Source organism: Rhinichthys klamathensis, unplaced genomic scaffold, assembly GCF_029890125.1.
Source record: "Rhinichthys klamathensis goyatoka isolate OS25496 unplaced genomic scaffold, OSU_Roscu_1.1 h1tg000816l_1, whole genome shotgun sequence".
NCBI lineage: Eukaryota > Metazoa > Chordata > Actinopteri > Cypriniformes > Leuciscidae > Rhinichthys > Rhinichthys klamathensis.
Window position 1 is genome coordinate 56,415 of NW_026607203.1, and position 19,827 is coordinate 76,241.

Consider the following 19,827-nt stretch of genomic DNA (forward strand, 5'->3'; position numbering starts at 1 on the left):
TAATCTATATTGTGTAGCCTATTACAATGCTATTATATCTTGTGCATGCAATTAGCTTATTTTGTTGTAAATAAAAAAAAGCCTGACCATATGTCACTAACCTACACTCTAAAACAATTCTGGGTTATTTGGCAACCCAGCACATGGGGACATTTTATTTTATTTTTTTTAATAACCCAGCATTTTTTAGTGTAAATATTGTGGTATTCCGCCACGTTTCTCACTGACACGCCCCCAACTCGTAAAGAACGGGGCTTTAAGAAAATCCCGAGCTTCTCACTCGAGTTTGTGGTGGCGTTCATGTGCGTTCAGCTCGTAAATACGATCTATCGGGCATGACTTGAACGCACCACAGTGTTTGGATAGCATATTGGCTAAAATATTACACGCACAATTTTAAAGATGAAAATCATAGTTTATGATGAAAATAAAGTGTACAAAGGAGTTTTGATTGTCAGTCTTTTGTAATACCCCTTTAACTGTCAGTTCTTAAATGACATCATCCTTCAGGAAGTGACATCATATTTGGTGAGAAAACGGCACAAACAAGATACATTCTGATGTTTTGATGCATTAGACTGCAACTTAAGCTGTTAATGTGCTTCCTGCCAGTTTTCCTGCCACTGTTTTAATAATCATAATTGATTAATAATTGATTATGTTAAATTGCCTGTGCTTTACCAGAGCATATATCTGAAAGCCTATACTATACCTGTTGTGCTAATACTTCCTTAAATTACAACACAGGCATATTCAGAATGCTTTGCTGCAAAGTGACGTGACCTCGAGAAAGTGAAACTGGCTAAAGACTTGAAAATATCCACTTGTTTGCTTTGCAGTGCTTCAGTTTTTGATTCAATTTATAGGCTAAATTAATTCAGAACACATATTGTGAGAGAATAGCTTCCATATTGTATTTATTGAAGACTGAAGTGCATGTGAGGACAGTGAAAGAAGCCATTGCTCTCTGAGCAGGCGGCACGTCTGCCTCACATGATATGATATGATATATCCTTTGGCAACTGCTGGACTTTGGCTGCGATTCTGAGGTATTCAGTGTCATCTGAAGTACCCCAGCTGCCTTGGATTTATGTCTATATACACACAATGACTTCTTTTTATCAAGAAAAGTGCAACTAAAAGGGTAAAGAAACTGAAACAAATGCAAAGCATAAAATAACTACAACTGGGGATATAATTCAACTTCAGTGTAAATGTTATTTATTTCATTTATAAAACATGATTCTCACCAGTCAGAACATTAAAAAGTGACTTACAAAGTGTGACACTTCCTAAATATAAAGTGTATCAAAACAACACAACTATCTTAAACAGCAGACAAAAAAAAACCAAATCTTTTCCCCCACATATTTGACATAAATAGATTTATTTTGAATCTTAAACATTACAAAATATGGCACACTGTACACAAACCCTTCACTCCAATTAATGGATCACAAAGTGCTGTGTTGTGAACAATCCTGATTGTTTTCTTGCATTGAACGACTTCAGTTTCTGAAACCCTTGAAGAAAACACAACAGTCAAGATAATTGAAAATTAAACAACTCAAGAACTGTATATCTGCAACAATCAGGAATTATTGACTCACACCTTTGAGAACTGCGTACCAGCTTTTCAACCCTGAATTTGAAATAATGTCATCAATGTCAGGGACAAACCGTCTTCCATCTGGGGGGGAAAAAAGGAAATTCAATACAGCAACAAATCAAAATCTAGCCACATATATTCATACTTAATTTCAAACGGAAGATCATCAGCTCAAACAAATATTGAAGATAGCAGCCAATCAATTTGATTACTCAAAGAGAATTAAAGAGGTCAGACAACACTCACGTTTTCCCTTTAGATAAAGCATTGACTGTGGTCCCCAGTTCTTAGATAACGTGGTCTATTAAAATACATTTACAGTAAATAAGTAAAAGAAACAGCATAAATAATTAGAATAAAAACTCAAAAAACATACCTTTTGAATGCAATGACACTCTCTCACCAGTAAAAATATCACAATTGTGCATGTCCATAAAATCCACATTCTTGATATCTATAACGAGAAAACAGATGAAACATTATCTTTTATTCTATGCTAATGTATGCACGTAAAAAATACATGTATGCATATTTACCATTTTTGTTGGATCAAGAATTGTTTTTGATGAGAAGAACTAAACAAATCTGAACGGTCCAGTTCCCTACTCCTCTATTTATGTCCTTCTTTAACAACAGGACCCAAGGTTCGATACAACCCCCTGCGAGAGACATCACTTGCTTGCACCTTGTCCTATCATGGGAACGCTTTCTACATTAACCTGCACAAAACCTTGACGTCAAGAGCGTCTCCTATAATGAAAATCAATACGGTGAGGTTTTCCTTAAAGCTGTGTCTCTAAAATTCTACACATGAGAAAAACACTCGTGTTTTTCTTAAGAGTGTCTCAACCTTGAATGCGAAATGGCTTGAATGAGTTGCTTGCGTGAAAGGTGACGTAAAATTGACCTTTTTGTTAATCAAAGTGAGTGTAAGCCTGGCAGATTCGGGTAGGTGTTAAGATTAAAAATGAGAAAATAAACCAGATTTAAAAAAACATCAGGATGTCAATCAATTTAGTCACTGATGCATAAGCACTGTGACAGCTCCATTACATAAACACAACTGCAAATGACAAAATGAAAATGCCACATTACATTTTTAATGCACGGAAATGACTGCTCATACAACCTGACAGAAATTCCCTGACATGAGAAACCAGATAAAATTTCAGAACAGCAAAAAAACATTCCAGAACAAGCAACAAGTAACGTGGAAAAACATGTAAACATTGCTTCTGGTTAAATGGTTTAAAAGCAAGTGTTTTTTTCTTTAGATGATATAAGGTATTCTCAACAAACTAAAAAAAAAAAATGGTGGAAATAAATACAAATAATAATTTACAAAAATGTAAATCATGTTGAAATAATATAGTTTAATATAAATAATATGATCAATTAAAATCACAAGAATATGAAGTGGTGGGAATGGATAGAAGTAAATAAATTGAAATAATATATAAACAATAGTAAAAAAAATGTAATTAACATGTAAATTTAAATATATAAATATAAATAAAATGTTAAATTAAAATCAAGCAGATGTGATATGGTGGGAATGAATGGAAATAAAGAAATAAATGGAAAATATATAAATAATAGTCATTTTTATAATATTTAAATTACGGCATTTGTATTTAAATAAATAAATATAAATAAATAAATAAAATATGCTATTAAAGTCATGAGGATGTGAGTTTTAAAGCATCTCTTAACATTTAAAGGAAACAAAAACAGAAACACTTGTTGTTTACCATTTTAAATCACATCTGGATCGATCACAACACTGAGCATTTGTTCCCGAGCTACACATTGAATTGCACGTTGGCGGATTTGAATATCGATCGGACGATCTGCGTCAGGCACTGGCCGAACTCCTCTAAAATCATTCTCTCAGCGTGAGCTGAAATGTACCCTTCCTTCTCTGCCTCTTCAGCATGGGTGAGGAGACAGCCGCATGTGGCTTCCACTACATCGGGCGTGATGCACGCCAGAGGACACCTATCAACAGAGACACCCTCGGTGACTGAAGGAATAACAAAACCCTACAGCTCTCATTTACTACCTTTTGAAAAACAACCAACGAAGCACGACAGAAGCAGCAGCCTTTAATCTCAATCTCGTTGGACTAGTTTACAGTGATTCCATAAATGTAAATATATATATATAGGATATATATACACATACACTGACCTGCCACTTTATTAGGTACACCTGTTCAACTGCTTGTTAATGCAAATATCTAATCAGCCAATCACATGGCAGCAACTCAATGCATTTGGGCATGTAGACATGGTCAAGACGATCTCCTGAAGTTCAAACTGAGCATCAGAATGGGGAAGAAAGGTAATTACTGGAAAGACTGGCTGATCTGAGTATTTCTGAAACATTTTCACGCTCAGCCATCACGAGGCTTTACAGAGAATGGTCAGAAAAAGAGAAGTTATCCAGTGAGTGACAGTTCTGTGGGTGAAAATGCTTTGTTGATGCCAGAGGTCAGAGGAGAATAGCCAGACTGGTTGAACAATAACTCGAATAACCACTTGTTACAACCGAGATCTAAAGAAAGACCATCTCTGAACGCACAACATGTCGAACCTTGAAGCAGATGAGCTACACACCGGTGCCTCTCCTGTCAGCTAAGAACAGGAAACTGAGGCTACAATTCACACGGGCTCACCAAAATTGGACAATAGAAGATTGGAAAAACATCGCCTGGTCTGATGAGTCTCGATTTCTGCTGAGACGTTCAGATGGTAGGGTCAGAATTTGGCCTAAACAGCATGAAAGCATGGATCCATCCTGCCTTGTATCAGCAGTTCAGACTGCTGGTGGTGACATGTGGTGTGATGGTGTGGGGGGTGTTTTCTTGCCACACTTTGGGTCCCTTAGTACCAACTGAGCATCGTTCAAACATCTGAGTATTGTTGCTTAGTCTGACCATGTCCACCCCTTTATGACCACAGTGTTCACATCTTCTGATGCTATACTTCCAGCAGGATAACCCGCCATGTCACAAAATGTCCAATAATCTCAAGCTGGTTTCTTGAAGCTGCTAATTAGTTCACTACACTCAAATGGCCCCCACAGTCACCAGATCTCAACCCAATAGAGCACCTTCGGGATGTGGTGAAACGGAGGATTCACATCATGGATGTGCAGCCGACAAACCTGCAGCAACTGTGTGATGTTATCATGTCAATATGGACCAAAATCTCTGAGGAATGTTTCCAGCACCTTGTGAAATCTATGCCATGAAGAATTAAGGCAGTTCTAAAGGCAAAAGGGGTCCAACATAGAACAAGCAAGGTGTACCTATTACAGTAGCCAGTGTATGTATGTATATATCTAGTCTGCTCGTTTTAAAAAAATACAATTTTCTCCCATGAGAAAAGATATTTAAAAAAAATCTGAATAGAAAAATGTGTTATTATTGTGCTGTTTTTACTGTTCAGTATTATAATGGACTCATATGTACCTGGTCGGGTAGTAGATGCTGGAGTCAGGCCTGTCCCGGTCTGATCTCTTCTTCGAAGGGCTTTCCTCATAGTTTCGGCAGCCCACACACTTACAGGTGGATGTGCACATGATTTTGGCCTGTGTGGAATTGCAGTGTAGAGTGGCTCCAAAAGAATCACACTACTGAATATATATACTACATATAAGATCAGCCAAAACATCTCAGCTTACCTCATAACACTCACAGTAGTTCTTTAGGCAGCCTGAACGCTTGCAGTTGCAGCCTTTTGTGTGACGTCCCTTTACATTTCCCTGCTTCCTACTGCCAATCTTAGGCCGAAAAGCCCCTGGATTCCTCTCCAGACAGGTCTTAGGAGCAATAAAAATGCAAAATATAATGAGGTTATCAGTGTCATCTAATCAAAGAAACACATTAGAGTTGGCATGTTTTAAGAGGTTATTGCTATATGGTTCACCTTTATAGCCTGGGATCTCTCTACATCATTCTCAGTATTATTGTAGCAGTTTACGCATTTGCAGTTGTTGCAGACCTCTCCGTTCGCAAAACATTCACAATAACTGTCAGAGAAATCATTTGGTAATTTGGAGCTGATTTTACATAGTAGGTTATTTTTGTACAGAAGCATTAGTCATCATGACCAAAGCAAGTACAAAACAGATCATTGTGTTAAATAAAGACGCTGTTGGGTAATACAACCAAGAATCAGTTGAGGTCACATTAGACCAAATAAGAAGCTAAAAAAAACTACAACATGAAAATACTTACAGTTTCAGACACTGAGATTTTGTACAGTTGCAGGGCCTCTTTGATTTTTCCCACTTCACACTAATAAACAAAGAACAGTTGAAAGTGTTTTATAAAAGTGATAGGTCAGTTTTCAGGAATAAACACGAGATGTGAGGTTTTACAGTAATAACACGTGTACCGTCCACGTCCTTTAGTGTGGCCCTCCTCTTCCTGTTCTACAGTCGCAGTAGGGCAAAGCGTCTGATGCAGCTAAAAAAAAGTACAAATTCTTTTTTTTAGATGTAATTCTTTTTAAATTAATTTAAACTATATACATATATATATATATATATTCTTGCACTTTTATTTATTTATTTTGTATTTAGACAAATACAACCATACAATACGCACATACATACAGGGAAACCTAAGAAGAAATGTCCTGGTCATATTTTACCCCAAAATCAAAAGAATTTTTCATAAAGAAAATTATGTAAATTTAGGACCATTAAGATTTGAGGCATTATTTTTATGGAAATTCTTCAAACTCCTATTTCTAAAATACAAAAAATGAATTAATTTAATGAGAAAAACTAATAATTCATTCAATTATAAAGTACAGTGGATGTATACATCATAGAAGCATGATAGAAAATTTCATTTAAGTTTAAGCAGGTTGATTTTCATACAAATTGTTGATTTTTTTAAAACAAAATATAATTTTCTTTGAATTTTTAGGTAAAGTGTGACAAACGATTACTCATTATGTATGTATAGGCCTATACATATTTATATGTTATATGACACATTTACAACAGGATTCAAATGACACTGGCTGAAAATGATGTTTGCCTTCAACACTACCTGTGAAGCATAAGGTCCTGGCGTGAGGTTGAACGTCACACCTGCAGATGTCTTGTGGGTCTGAGGCAGCCCAGTGAACACATTCTTCTCTGAATGTCTGGCATCTGACGCTGGACAGGACATTCAAATACTTCAACAGTACATACTACTAAACGTGTAGTCTATTTTAAAATAAAAATTCCAAGCTATTTGTGTCCATTACTGTGAACCCCAAAAACATCTGATAAGAAATAAAATTTCCTTTAGCTTTAAAAATGCTTGAAGTCAGAAGTATGTCAGCATTAGAAAGGAACAACGTACATTTTTAACAACAGTAAATGCTGTTATTCATTTTACATGCAAATGGATTATTTAAATAGAAGACTGAAAGGCACAGCAACAAAAAAAGCCTGTTCGACTCCAAAGAGCATGGAGAATGGGCATGAAACTAAATTATGGCTTTATAGTTTTTATATAGTTTTGGCACAAAAAAAACCTTGAATGAGCATTATACATAGACCTCAAGGGAAAACATAAATGATAAAAAAAAAGCATGATATGACCCCTTTAAATCAATTAAAATATCTACATGTGTTATAATCATTGAAGTTTGAAGTTCACCTTTTCCATGAGGTAACTGGTCCTCAGTAGAGCAGCTCTGGACTGACAGCTTAGACAGAGACTCTGTGTTGAGATCCGTCATCATAGAGTGGGGAATCTGATCAGGACTGCAATGGTTCAACACGACGACCTGCCCTCCACCGTTCACATCACACACAACCTGCACGGGCTGTAACATCTCAGAGAAGATGGCCTGTTTCAAGACTTTTCAAATGGCTTCATTTTTATTTATCAAAGACCTCCAGTTTATTGGCATAATCTGCCCTTGACACTCAAAGAACAGATGAATTAAGTGGAGTAGTTTAAATGCAGCTATGTATTAAAAAAATATTATTTTATTATTGTACATTATTCTTTCTTTTTTTTAGAGAATAACAATATTTTTATACACATTATTATTATAATGTTTGTAACAAGAGTAATAAATTCAGTCTTTTAATTTTTCAATGTTTTTTTAAAAGTCTCTTATGCTCACCAAGGCTGTATTTATTTGATACGGTATAAATACCCTAATATTTTCTTTTTTAATATATTTTAAAATGTAATTTATTCCTGTGATGCAAAGCTGAATGTTCACCATCATTACTCACATAATCACATGATTCAGAAATCATTGTAATATGCTGATTTGGTGTTCAAGAAACATTGAGGTTGAGAACCTTTCTCTTCAGAAAGTCGACGTACAAATGGCTAACTGGGATTTGGAAAATTATTTTTTTATTTATTTTTTTATACCGTACACACTTTATGTTCATAAACCCATAAAAACCTGCCAATTACAGAAATTACAAATATTTGTGAAAGAGCTAATACCTGACAAATATTGGACGTCTGAACTGGAAGCTTCTCCCCCATCTTGTGCTGGTCATGAGGTGACACAAGAAGAGCATGTGGCTGATTTCTCTGAAAAAGCATATATGAACAATCCATTAACTCCCTTTGAACCGAGCTTATGCTTCACACATACACACAAACGTTTTCAGACGGCACATTACATTAACATGTCTGAATCCTTGGTGTGTAGAATAACCCTCCATACTGTAATCATCTGCACCATCAGAGCTGATACTATTGACAGCTCGACAGATCTCTGCCTGTGAGATAAACAAACAATTGAGACAAGTTTTGCTTATTTAATGAGTTAGAGACATAACCTACTTACTGGAAATGCTTGCGGCGTTCGGTTACCATTAAATGAGATTTCAGATTTCACATAATAAATACTACAATTTGTGCACACTCACTGATGACATGCCATAATGAAAAGCCTCCTGGGATGGCCATGGGCTCCTAATGGTGCTGTATGGTTGGCCTAGTGCATGCTGATAATGGCTTGACGGAGCCAGTAAGTATTCAGAATAGGACGCCGAGCCAAAGTGGGCTACTGGAGGCAAAGGATCATATGTTAGCGGATGAAGAATTCTGTAGGTGGTGTAGTCGTCCTCCCGCTGGGATTCTTCCATCCTGGAGTATCCCAGTCCTGGATGCATCCCATGACTGAAGAGATTTGCCATTCTAGGACTTTCATGGGTGTGGTGTAAGGGGGCCGGAGGGGCCAGAGACCCGTCGGATAAGTCTCTTCTGTAGCTGTACTCTTGCCCCTCAAACTCATTCATTCTCCTGATATTATAGTGCTAATGTAGAGTCACACAAGACATAAAAGAGAGAAACATGTTTATCAAGATTTTGTATTACAATTTTATAAAACAGTTTTCGTTTTAATTTTAGTAAGTTTGTTATGTGCTATTGTCATTTTATTGATATTTTAAACAAACTTTTTTTTAATTAAGTTTAATAGTTTCATCATATATTTTTTATTTCAATTATACTGATAACAATTTAGTTTTAGTTAACAATAGCAACACTGGTCCAGAATATGTAATGGAAAGTAAATATACGTTTTTCTAGTTACTCTTCTGTCAACTATTTCATTGGCAACATATCATTTGTGTAAGGCATACAACTGTTCGGCTCTAGTATAAAATATACACAGATAACCATGTACTGTTAATTAGATTAGTTTATTTACTTTGAGGTAAACTTGTTAAGCTAGCGATTTAGCTAATCACTTCATCTTGCGTTACCTCAAGATATTGATAAATTATTAAATTTACAACCATTACGAGACACTTACCAGATAAATAAGTACGTATGGATTTTTGACAGTTTAAAATAACAAAATTGACTCATATAAGACTATATAAGAGTTGTTTCATATGTTTTCGCCGTTACAGATACTGTAAAATACCTCGAAGGTGATACGCTCGCATTTAAGCTCACGCGCATTAACAGTAAAAAACCGCGAGAGGACGCGCGTGTCTGTTTTTCACATAATTATATATTTTTTAATTTTTTAATCGGCTATGTAAACAGTACATTTACGTGATTTAATGATATTTGTATTATATGAAACTTTTAAGTAAATTAGTAAATTCATAATATAACCATTAGTGAAGCGAGTTATTTAAATTTAGCGGCATCACCTTTTCCCGTCATTTCTAATGCATTAATTCCATAGACTGTAAAAAAAAAATAGAATAATTCACTCAATTTGGTTATATGTTACTTTGGAGGTAGGACGCTTATGAAACTAACCCCGCCTCCAATTTGACATAAGTTGTGGAACCCGTTAAAGAGAGAGTGCGCGTGGAGTGCTCGCGACGTTTTGGAAGATGATGATCAATTTCACGAAGTGTCACTCGGTGCTGATCACGGGGGCGAGCAGAGGGCTCGGACTGCAAATGGTCAGACAGCTGCTCGCTACCCCGGAAAGACCCAAAAAGATAATTGCAACCGCCCGGAATCCAGCAGCTGCAGAGGTAAGCTAACACAGTGCTCGACAGACATCGCATATACACAATAAAAGTTGCTTAACGAGCGATTATGTTTCCTGTCATTGTCAGGACCTACAAGAGCTTGCCAAGTCTAATCCAGGCGTTCATGTTGTGCCTCTAGGTGAGTTACTATGTCACTTGTCCAATGGTTTTAAAGCTAGATGAGGGACCGCTCGAGCTAGCGTAAAACAGAATAGTTCAATTGGTTTTGTCAAATGAAGTTTAAATAAGTTGCAAGAAATGTTTACGTTTTTTAACAAGTTTTACCAAGCAGAAAGAGAACACAGTCACACACATAAAGCATACCGGTAGTTTATAATTTCATTATAAAACTAGGATGCCTACTTCCGGAATTCGCCCAAAATATTACTAGTGGAGTGGAATTCTTATATATGTCCAGTAGGTGGAGACATATGACAAGGATTCAAACAGATCTGGGAATCATGGAAATATCATAGAGAGTAAAAGAAAGGGAAATATCAGGGTTTTTAAAAGGGAGGCTCAGCTCACGCCTCAATAAGTAACACACGAATAAGTAGCTGGATCCAGCTTCGTTATTTTTGTATTATTAATATACTAATATATTATTTCTTAATATTTTAAATGAGTTTTTATGTTTTCAGTTTTAGTATTTGTATGTGCTTTTGTAATTTGTAATGTTTGTTGTTTGTAATTTTATTTCAGTTTTGGTTTTAGTCATTTTAGTCCTTCAACTTGGTTAGTTACCAAGGAAGAATATATAGTTTTCGTTTAAGTTTATCTAATATTTATTTTATTTCAGCTTAATTTCAATTACTGAAAGATATTTTACATTTTTTAGTTTTAGTTAACAATAACAACACTGGTTGTGAATAACAATAGAAAGTTCCACTGAGAACAAAACATTGTCTAGTTATGCTTCTGTGTACTTTTTCATCTGCTATATATTTATTTTGTGTGGTCCGTTCTTTTTAATGAATTGGATAACCGTTTATTTTTCTTTCAGATGTCACCAGTGACACCAGTGTGGATGCAGCAGTGCAGGCAGTGGAATCCATTGTGGGTGCTGATGGCTTGAACTGCTTAATTAATAATGCAGCGATTAACATCACCTCTGAACTGAACACAGTCACACGAGATGCCATGATGAAAACCTTTGAGAGTAACACAGTGGCTCCTCTTTTTGTGACCAAGGTAATATGGCTGGACCAATTACCAACCAAACACTGGCAACTTTAATCTAATGCTAATACTTTTTATAACTGCAATGATAGTTTTGTGTAGAAACTTCCTGTTCCTCTTTATTGAATTCCCTGTGGTCTTTTCCAGGCTTTCCTGCCATTGTTGAGAAGTGCGGCAGCTGAAGGCAGTAACATGGGAATCCACAGAGCCGCAGTGATCAATGTGTCATCTCTCCTGGGCTCCTGCCAGCTCAACTGGGGCGAAGGAGCGAGCTTCAAGAGTTACGCTTACAGGGCATCTAAGGTAAAACACCTGCTATTTGCTTTGTGGGGAAAATGATTCAGTTGCTGTCATATTATGAACTTGCATACTTAACTTTGATTTTATTTTTATTTTTTATATATATATACATATATATAGAGTGCCTTAAATATGGTTACAAGGTGTTTGGCTATTGATCTGGAAGCTGAGGGGATCTTGTGCGTCGCCCTTCACCCTGGTTGGGTGCGCACCGATATGGGCGGACCAATGGTGAGTATGAATGTTTTTTTCAGTTGATAAAATGAATCAAGTTTTAGGGCTGTGTTTTTAAAATATTTTAATCGATTCTCGTTTTTAAATCCCAATAATCAACCTTTTTGGCTTTTTCACTTGCGTGAACAAAACTTCAATAAACATTGTTTGTAGCGCACCTCTCATGCAGGGATGAAGTTAAAACCTGGAAGACTAATTTGCCAGTGGTTCCCTTCAGATTTTCCTATGGGTTTTTATAATGTTCTAGTGTGTGTGTGTAATATGGACTGTGGTTAACATAAGTTGACAATAATTGGATATTTTCTTCTACAACATAATTTACACACACCCATATTAAAAATGCACATTTTGAAGCTGTTATGTTAATAAATAAATAAAAGTATGTTTCTAATAACATAAAAACGGTTGGGCTGTGAGTGTGTGTAATTTTTGTTGTAGAACAAAATGACCAAGTATCGTCACCTTATGTTTACCACAGACTAGGATTGGGCATTGTTTGAATTTTAGCAATTCTGACTCTGCTTATTGATTCTGATTCTTATCGATTCCAATAAGGTGAAAAAATCTTAGATATCATTTACATTTATTCTAAGTCTTTTTGCCAAACATTTCGTTGCAACTGAATACCATGAACAAAAATCAACAGGCTAAAGATCACTTACACAAGGAACGTTTGTCTATGGTTTAAAAATACAATAGCAAAAACAACTAGCTTAACTCATATACATTTCAAGCATTATTAAAGGCAAGTAAACCCCGTAATTAAATGAGAACAAATAAACAAATTAGCAGTAGCACACACAAATACAACTGAACAAAGATACAAATGAAATAAACAAGTGTTTTGAGATTCAGGAACCGAAACCGTAATCAAATGTAAAATAACACTGCACTTTAAAAAAATAACTTTTGTAACTATATTTGTAATGTATACTTTAAGTCAAGAGAAGCGAGTGAATTTTCTTTTTGTCTTTTGTTGTTTGATTAGCATTAATTACACAGACGGCAGCTGGAATATTAGGCTGCTGTCACTTTAAGACCAAATGTACGGATTCAATATAATGTTACACCTGCGTTTTCTTCTTCATCTGTGTGTTCACTTAAGACAAAACGGACTGTGTTTATGAGGGTATTTTGACAATTTTGTGTGTATTTGTCCATTCAAGTGCAAGAAGACCTGAAAGAGAACAGTATTCAGTATTTGCGAACTATGTGAGAGGCGTCTTTCTGTGAGCATGCTTTGGATGTGTGAGCAGCACAGAAACCAGCGTCGAATTAGTCTTCCGGGGTTTAACATCATCACTGCAGCGCCTGTCCAAATACCCACACCTGCGGTCTTTGCACTTGACCACTTAAATGACTCATTTATTTGGCCCAAGGGTTCAATTGGACCCTTCAAGACCGCAAGTGTGTGTGTGTGTAGAACTTTTGATTCCCCGATGGGATAGTGTTTTAAAAAAACAAGTGTTTACAGAGCTTTATTTTGATTTTCAATACTTAGACATTTAGAAGTTTATTTTAAAATGCAGTTTAGTAGTCCCTATGTAACCACTACTTAAAACTAAAAAGCAGTTGCAAATTTTGTACAAAATACACATTCTCATATTTGCACCAGCAACACTTTGTTTTACTTCCTTATTATTTGTAATCTCTCATTTTCCTCGGCGTCTCGAGTTCCTGAACATGATGCATGTTTACTACTTGTTATAACACAAAATAAACATGAATGAACATCAGAAGGCATGTTGAACGAATCGGTACAAGTTACTGAAATGTTTCAAGTCTCATGTAATCGTTAAAAGACAACCTAGTTGTAAACAATGTCACGTAACATTACATTTACCTCAGAAAAGCCATTCAATGACCAAAGTTCTGTAGTTAAATTAACTAGAAATGAGCATTTTGCAAAATGTGTGCACTATGTTACATATTCATCACTGCCACTGGTTGAATGTTTGTATTTCAGAACAACATTATTATAAAAGCTGCCTTATGTGCAATTTAAATGAATGTATACAAATCAGTTGTTCATTTGAACAAGTTTAGATTTTTCCTTGAAGAATTGACATGTAACTGTACCTGATGTATATCCATTTCAAATTGAATCGGAATTGCGAATCGGATTCAAATCGCGAGCTTGTCATTAAAATATAAAAATTGTGTCAATCCCTAGGACTACTAATTTGAACCCATTTTTTTCATTTACTTGCCATTTACAGGCACCTTTGAGTCCAGAGGAAAGCATACTATCCGTGTTGTCTGTCATTTCTGGATTCACGGAGAAACATCACGGTGGATATGTGGACTACACTGGAGAAAGCTTACCCTGGTGATCTCCATATTGTGTCACATTGTCCGAGTGCCAGATGACCACTGAGGAGCTTAAGACCTGCGGGATTAATTATTCATGCTTCCACCTGTGTGTCCCAACCAAGTACCCATTTTTATGAAATAAAAAAGTTTTTTTCTAGCTGTCTGAAATAGTCTGTCTTGGTTTTTTCCTTTTCTATGAATATTAAAATGAAATATAAGACTGAGTCGAATGCCATTTATGAGTTTTATTTTTTTGAATCCATCTCTACATCAGTGATTCTGACAGATTAAAGTTAGATGGTAAAATTGACATGTTAGCATGTCGAGAATAGTGCGGTAGAGAAGACATCGAACATTAATAGAGCCTCTGAGAGAGACGAGTGCGGTGGAGGTCAGGGTGTGTAAATGCTGAATTAGGGTTGGCTTATCTCCTCTGATGTGAAAGAGGAAGGCAGACTGTCAAGACCCCCAATTTCTGAAGGATGAAGTAAAAAAAATGGGAAAATTAGAACAATTCACTTCCTTGCAGTCAAGATATATTAGGTGAACGTTTTTTTTCAGAGATGTTATTCGGAACTGCAGAGAGAACAGCATTTATTTGAAAGAGAAATCTTTTATAACATTAGAGATGTCTTTTCTGACACTTGATCAATTTAATGCATCCTTGCTAAACAAAAGTATTGATTTCTTTAAAAAAACTTACTGACCCTAAACTTCTGAATTGTAGTATAGAATATGTATATATTAGTGCTGTCAGATCGATTAATCACATCTAAAATAAAAGTTTTTGTTTATATATGTGTATTACATTTATTTATATATATGTGTGTGTGTATGTATATATACACACACAGACACACACACACACATATATATATATATAATATATATACACATTATTATTAAGATATCATTTATATATATATAAATTATATCTTATTTAAAACTATAGTTCCTGCAATAATTGATGTATTATCCTATCAGTGCTGTTTATTATGCAAAACCCTTTTCCCCCAAATCAGCACATAAAATGTAAATCTAGCGAAATCTCTCTCTAAAAAAAAAAAAAACAATTCCACTTACCTTTTAATCTGAGATAAGAAAGAAAGTCTATGATGGTATGGACAACCTCCTCATCTGATATCCTCAGAGCTCCTAAACACCAGAAACAGTTATTACAAGATTTTATAAGGGTCATTATCATTTATTCTTTTAATTACAAAGCCTTGCTACAACATCTGTGAAAGTACATTATTACAAGTTAATGAACATCTAAATGGATCGTTAAATACACTTCCCAGCCTTTAGAGACTCTAATAAAGCATACAGAAACTGATGTCAGCTAACACAGGGCTTTCACACTGGTGAGCATGTTTCTTACCTGTCTTGAAATATTCTTCTATGGGCATTTCTCTCTTCCCCGCCAGCCCGTGCTTGTCACTTAGACTCCTGTGGCTGTCTATGGCATCTGATCACAAAGCACAACCACACATAATCACATTGATCATTTGAACAACCCGCTGAGAACCCGAGCCACCAGACCCTGACGCCCCGGCTGATATTCATAGACCTGCCTGTGGCACACATATGTTCCTAATGCGACAAGTCATTATCCGAGGAATATCTTTTTTGTTGTTGTTGTTGTTGTTTTTGTTGTTTTTTGGGACAGATTGAGTAGAGCAACCTGCAGGACTTGAGTCATGGAATTGCTTTTTGTTGCAATGCGAAGCACACACTCACACCCTTGTGAAAAAGAAGTGCACTTAATTGTATTGAAAATACACTACTTCATAATCTTAGAAAGTTTACTTTACTGTACGTGCATGTAATATAATATTCCCTAAATAAAAGGCCACTTAAGTGTAGGCTACTTAAATAGAGTCCACTATCACGACTGTTTAAGTACACGTTTAAAAAGTGCACTTTGTAATAATAATATCAAATTAAAAGTTGTACATTTATCATATTTCAATCATTTCTGTTGTGCTTTACAGAAGTACACTTACTTGGTGTGTTGACTAAACACACTAAAGTAATGTACTTGATTATAATTTTAACTGTAGTGTGTTAATCGATATTGCATTTAATGTTAATACATTTTAAAAGTAATTACAAATATGTTTACTTAACCACTTAAAGCACTCATAAGTATTTAATAAAACTCTAAACTATGACACATTAATTTAATTGAAAATAGCATGCGATCAAGTGTCTGAAAACATTAATTTCAGTTTGCACTTGGTGTTCTTTTAAAGTCCTAAGAACAATCTAATAGGGATAGTTCATCCAAAAAATAAAAAAAATTCATTATTTACTCACCGTTAAGTATGAATTTATTTCTTCTGATGAACACAAAAGAAGAACACACACAGTTGCTGTTTTTTTTTTGTTTTTTAAACTATGGAAGTCAATGGGGACCAGCAACTGTTTGGTTACCAACATTCTTCAAAATATCTTCTTTTGTGTTCAACAGAAAAAAAAGGGTTAGTTTAGAGCAACTTTATAGTAAGTAAATAATGACATATTTAATTTTGGGGTGAACTATCCCTTAAGTTCAGATAATTGCATTTAATATAAATGTAAACAATTATACATTTTAATTTAATTGCAAATAAAATGCAATCAAATGTCTGAAAACATTCAATTCAGTTCACACTTAAGTATATATTTTTAAAGTATATTATTTCTGTAATACAAGTATGCTAAAGTGCACTTCTTTTTCACAACGCCAGCGAATGCAAAAAGAGCAAAAATGACAGCAGAAGCTCACAGCAAGAGTGGAAAAGCAAAGGCGGAGTGGAAAAGCAAAGGCGGAGGGTAAAGCAAAAGAAAGAGTGAAATCTCCCTTAATAGTCACCATTAATGCAAGAAAATTAGAGAAAATTATTGCTTATTCAAAAAGCAACCTGCTGCGTTAGTACTAATTCATTTAAGACTAGCAGTTTCACAGTATTTACATAGCACTTCATGCATTTATACACATACCTCACATAAAATATATATCTAAATGATGTATACCAAACCGCATCCCAACAATCGTTTCAAAGCATGATAAATCCATCTTTCCAGTTTAGATGAAAAGATCTTTTTTTGATTCATGAATGGAACCATCACCAGCGATGCGAAACCGCAAATAGCACAAAGAGCAAAACATCACAGAGCAATTCCTCATCTGACTTCAACAACCTGCAGGAGCAATCTTACATTGACCAAGCAGATCTTCGCTCCCCCTTGTACTGGGAGAATCCTTAATCTGTATAAGATGATCAATACGACCTGAAACACAGGGAGCTTCTGTAACTGACCTACACAACATCAGCTCAACATCAGTGCACCCCAACACATTTCATCAAAGAGAGCGAACAGGAAACTAAACGGGTTTACTAAAGTACACCTCTAGCTCAAAGCAAAAGTAAAGCAAATAAGGGAAAAGAATGTATACATCAAAAAAGCTCAGGTTTGAGGGACAAGATTACAGTTTATGTCAAGTTTAGGCTTACAACCATGCAGGGTTAGTAATTCACTTATCATTTCCCTCTGATTTTAAGGATACGTTATGGGTTGGGATAGGGTTAAGACTACATGTTCAGACAAGAATGTCTTACTTACATGTCTTACTTGGCAAAATCACGGGTGACCATATAAATCATACGCAATTGTATTTCATAAGCAGCTGGGGAAAGGTAAAGAGAGAAGACAGACAAAAAAAGATGTGTTGGAGAACTCACGAGGACCGAGAAGATACCCAGCACTGTTGAGGGTCCATCCTCTTTTCTCTTTTGCCTGTTTCATAGAATATATAAATATATTTATATAAACACATTTACATATAAAACCCCAATTACACAAATAATTGTTTTCTCCAGCAATAGTTTGTTGGTTCAAAGTTGGTTCAAAAAATACTTTTTTTAAAATCTGTGATCCAAACTAAAATCATAGAAATATCTCACACTGTAAAAATAAATAAATAAATACATTTGCTATACCTTACATTTTCAGGTACAATCAACTTGTATACTTGGATGTTTAAGTCATTTCCACTTTAATGACATTAAACTGATTTTAATCTTGTATAACTTATTAAAAAAAGGTGGAAAATTGCTTATATTATTTTGATGAGTTAAAGCAATGTAAAAATATATGTTCTCATAACTTATTGATCATATCATTTTTTTGTGTATTTTTAGCTTAAAAAATGCCCATTCTTTACTGGTTTCAAAACTAGTGTATTTTAATGACATTATTTGTTTGTCCAAAACGATTGTTTGCCATTTAACGTTACATTTACGTGTATGCTGTTATTTTGCAGAAAACCCAATGCCATGTGCCGTTATGACAACTTGTCCATGTATGTTGTCACAAAGGTCAACGTGCAGTCTTTTTTTTTTCACGCAACAACAGTGGAAATGTTTATTTTTAATAGCGAAGACTTTTTAAGGCATGTGTTTAAACAGTACTGACTTCAAGAAAAAGAAACCCTGAGAATAAAAAAAAAGTAAGTTAAAAAAAATGTGTGACAACTTGCCCCGGTCTGCCCTTTAACAGTATTTCCCCGAGGATCTTTTCGAAATCACAACAGTTTTCAACTTTTCCGTGAATTTGTATTTAATTTGCACTAAAACATACAGTATTAAATAATGCAATGAGTAGTTTTTAATCAAAGTAACTCTTACCGCAATCACCATTCCGAGTGTTTCCGAAAAAAAAGCACACACAATAAGAGACGCACACACTCCAGCGACACACCTGTTCATCTGAAACAGCATTATTGAAGCGTTATAAAGCATACAGAACGTGCATAACCAAACATGCTAAAAGAAAACAGGGTGAATTAAGGAGATCGAGAACTTACCCTGAGTATCAGTTGGGTCTTTGGAGAGTAAAACACTAGTAAAATAATTCCTGCTTCTTCCTTGCTCGTGGTGCTCTGATCCTGCTGGAATCCCAGGCTTTTATTGAAAGGGAATGTCTCACCTCTGACGTATTTACGTCAAAATGTGAAAGACAGTCTCTTCATCATTGACGACAGAGCAAGTTACCAATCGAGTCCATGTCCATGAGATCATTTGATTAACGTCTTTTTGATTATTGTAGCCTATAAGTCACGGTTTTAGATGCCACTCAACGACCACTAGTGATATTATGGATTTTAGACATTTATCTAGTTTGACATTCCCAGCTCAGCATAGCTTCTTTTTAAAATATAAAGCGTTAAGGTTTTTAGAAATGCAACCTTTGTATTCATGCATTTGTTCCATAAATTTTTTAACTCAAGAAATGAATTGATACACACTGTAAAAAAAAATATGATCAATAAGTTATGACATGTTTTTACATTGCTTTATCTCATCAAAAAAAGTTGGAAATTGTCGAAAAAGTCAACTCAGTCAGTTTAATGTAATTTAAGTTGAAATGACTTGAACATCCAAGTTGATTGTACTTAAAAATTTAAGACAGCAATTTGTTTTAAGGTGTAGGCCTACCATTTTACTTTATGCAATATGTGGGCCATAAATGTGTAGTCCCATTCAATACAATGTATCTATACACAGTATCTAATTTGCACATTAATGTGTTCTTGGGGCAACATGTAATGAAAATAAATATCATAATGGGAAAAATAATAGACAACATTTTCATAATGGGAATATTGATATATAATTTCCTCCCATATTCACACATTACAATATTCCTGATGAACATGATTT

At 35.1% G+C, this 19,827-nt stretch overlaps 4 protein-coding genes across 7 annotated transcripts; 1 reads left to right on the plus strand and 3 right to left on the minus strand.

Moving 5' to 3' along the window:
- Nucleotides 1–1,356: 1,356 nt before the first annotated feature.
- On the minus strand, nucleotides 1,357–2,279 carry LOC130078117 (spexin prohormone 2-like). Its single transcript, XM_056243623.1, has 5 exons — nucleotides 2,146–2,279; nucleotides 1,986–2,063; nucleotides 1,856–1,910; nucleotides 1,613–1,690; nucleotides 1,357–1,523 (listed from the first exon to the last, which is right to left on the minus strand). Exons 1-5 carry the CDS (start codon nucleotides 2,146–2,148, stop codon nucleotides 1,447–1,449), a joined length of 291 nt encoding a protein of 96 aa, XP_056099598.1. The 5' UTR covers nucleotides 2,149–2,279; the 3' UTR covers nucleotides 1,357–1,446.
- tesmin (testis expressed metallothionein like protein) lies at nucleotides 2,222–9,540 on the minus strand. 3 transcript variants are annotated; one of them, XR_008805887.1, is made up of 13 exons: nucleotides 9,412–9,540; nucleotides 8,522–8,911; nucleotides 8,273–8,371; nucleotides 8,091–8,180; nucleotides 7,278–7,455; nucleotides 6,678–6,787; nucleotides 6,013–6,083; nucleotides 5,853–5,912; nucleotides 5,542–5,644; nucleotides 5,297–5,434; nucleotides 5,085–5,203; nucleotides 3,361–3,607; nucleotides 2,222–2,359 (listed from the first exon to the last, which is right to left on the minus strand). XR_008805887.1 is itself a non-coding variant. In XM_056243621.1 (12 exons), the coding sequence occupies exons 2-12, from the start codon at nucleotides 8,891–8,893 to the stop codon at nucleotides 3,412–3,414; spliced, it is 1,518 nt and encodes a 505-aa protein (XP_056099596.1). In that variant the 5' UTR covers nucleotides 8,894–8,911; nucleotides 9,412–9,540; the 3' UTR covers nucleotides 3,153–3,411. The 3 variants fall into 3 exon arrangements, 2 of the variants coding, with proteins under 2 accessions (XP_056099596.1, XP_056099595.1); XM_056243621.1 differs by lacking the exon at nucleotides 2,222–2,359 and having other exon boundaries at nucleotides 3,153–3,607; nucleotides 7,278–7,437; XM_056243620.1 differs by lacking the exon at nucleotides 2,222–2,359 and having other exon boundaries at nucleotides 3,153–3,607.
- Nucleotides 9,541–9,875: 335 nt separating this feature from the next.
- On the plus strand, nucleotides 9,876–14,287 carry zgc:110339 (uncharacterized protein LOC550490 homolog). The gene is made up of 6 exons (XM_056243614.1): nucleotides 9,876–10,096; nucleotides 10,181–10,232; nucleotides 11,097–11,284; nucleotides 11,420–11,575; nucleotides 11,693–11,803; nucleotides 14,026–14,287. The coding sequence occupies exons 1-6, from the start codon at nucleotides 9,950–9,952 to the stop codon at nucleotides 14,137–14,139; spliced, it is 768 nt and encodes a 255-aa protein (XP_056099589.1). The 5' UTR covers nucleotides 9,876–9,949; the 3' UTR covers nucleotides 14,140–14,287.
- A 57-nt stretch (nucleotides 14,288–14,344) lies between these two features.
- On the minus strand, nucleotides 14,345–19,069 carry gal (galanin/GMAP prepropeptide). 2 transcript variants are annotated; one of them, XM_056243615.1, is made up of 7 exons: nucleotides 18,972–19,069; nucleotides 18,793–18,873; nucleotides 17,848–17,902; nucleotides 17,324–17,395; nucleotides 15,501–15,587; nucleotides 15,203–15,274; nucleotides 14,345–14,594 (listed from the first exon to the last, which is right to left on the minus strand). In XM_056243615.1, exons 2-7 carry the CDS (start codon nucleotides 18,871–18,873, stop codon nucleotides 14,533–14,535), a joined length of 429 nt encoding a protein of 142 aa, XP_056099590.1. In that variant the 5' UTR covers nucleotides 18,972–19,069; the 3' UTR covers nucleotides 14,345–14,532. The 2 variants fall into 2 exon arrangements, with proteins under 2 accessions (XP_056099590.1, XP_056099591.1); XM_056243616.1 differs by lacking the exon at nucleotides 17,324–17,395.
- Nucleotides 19,070–19,827: the final 758 nt, after the last annotated feature.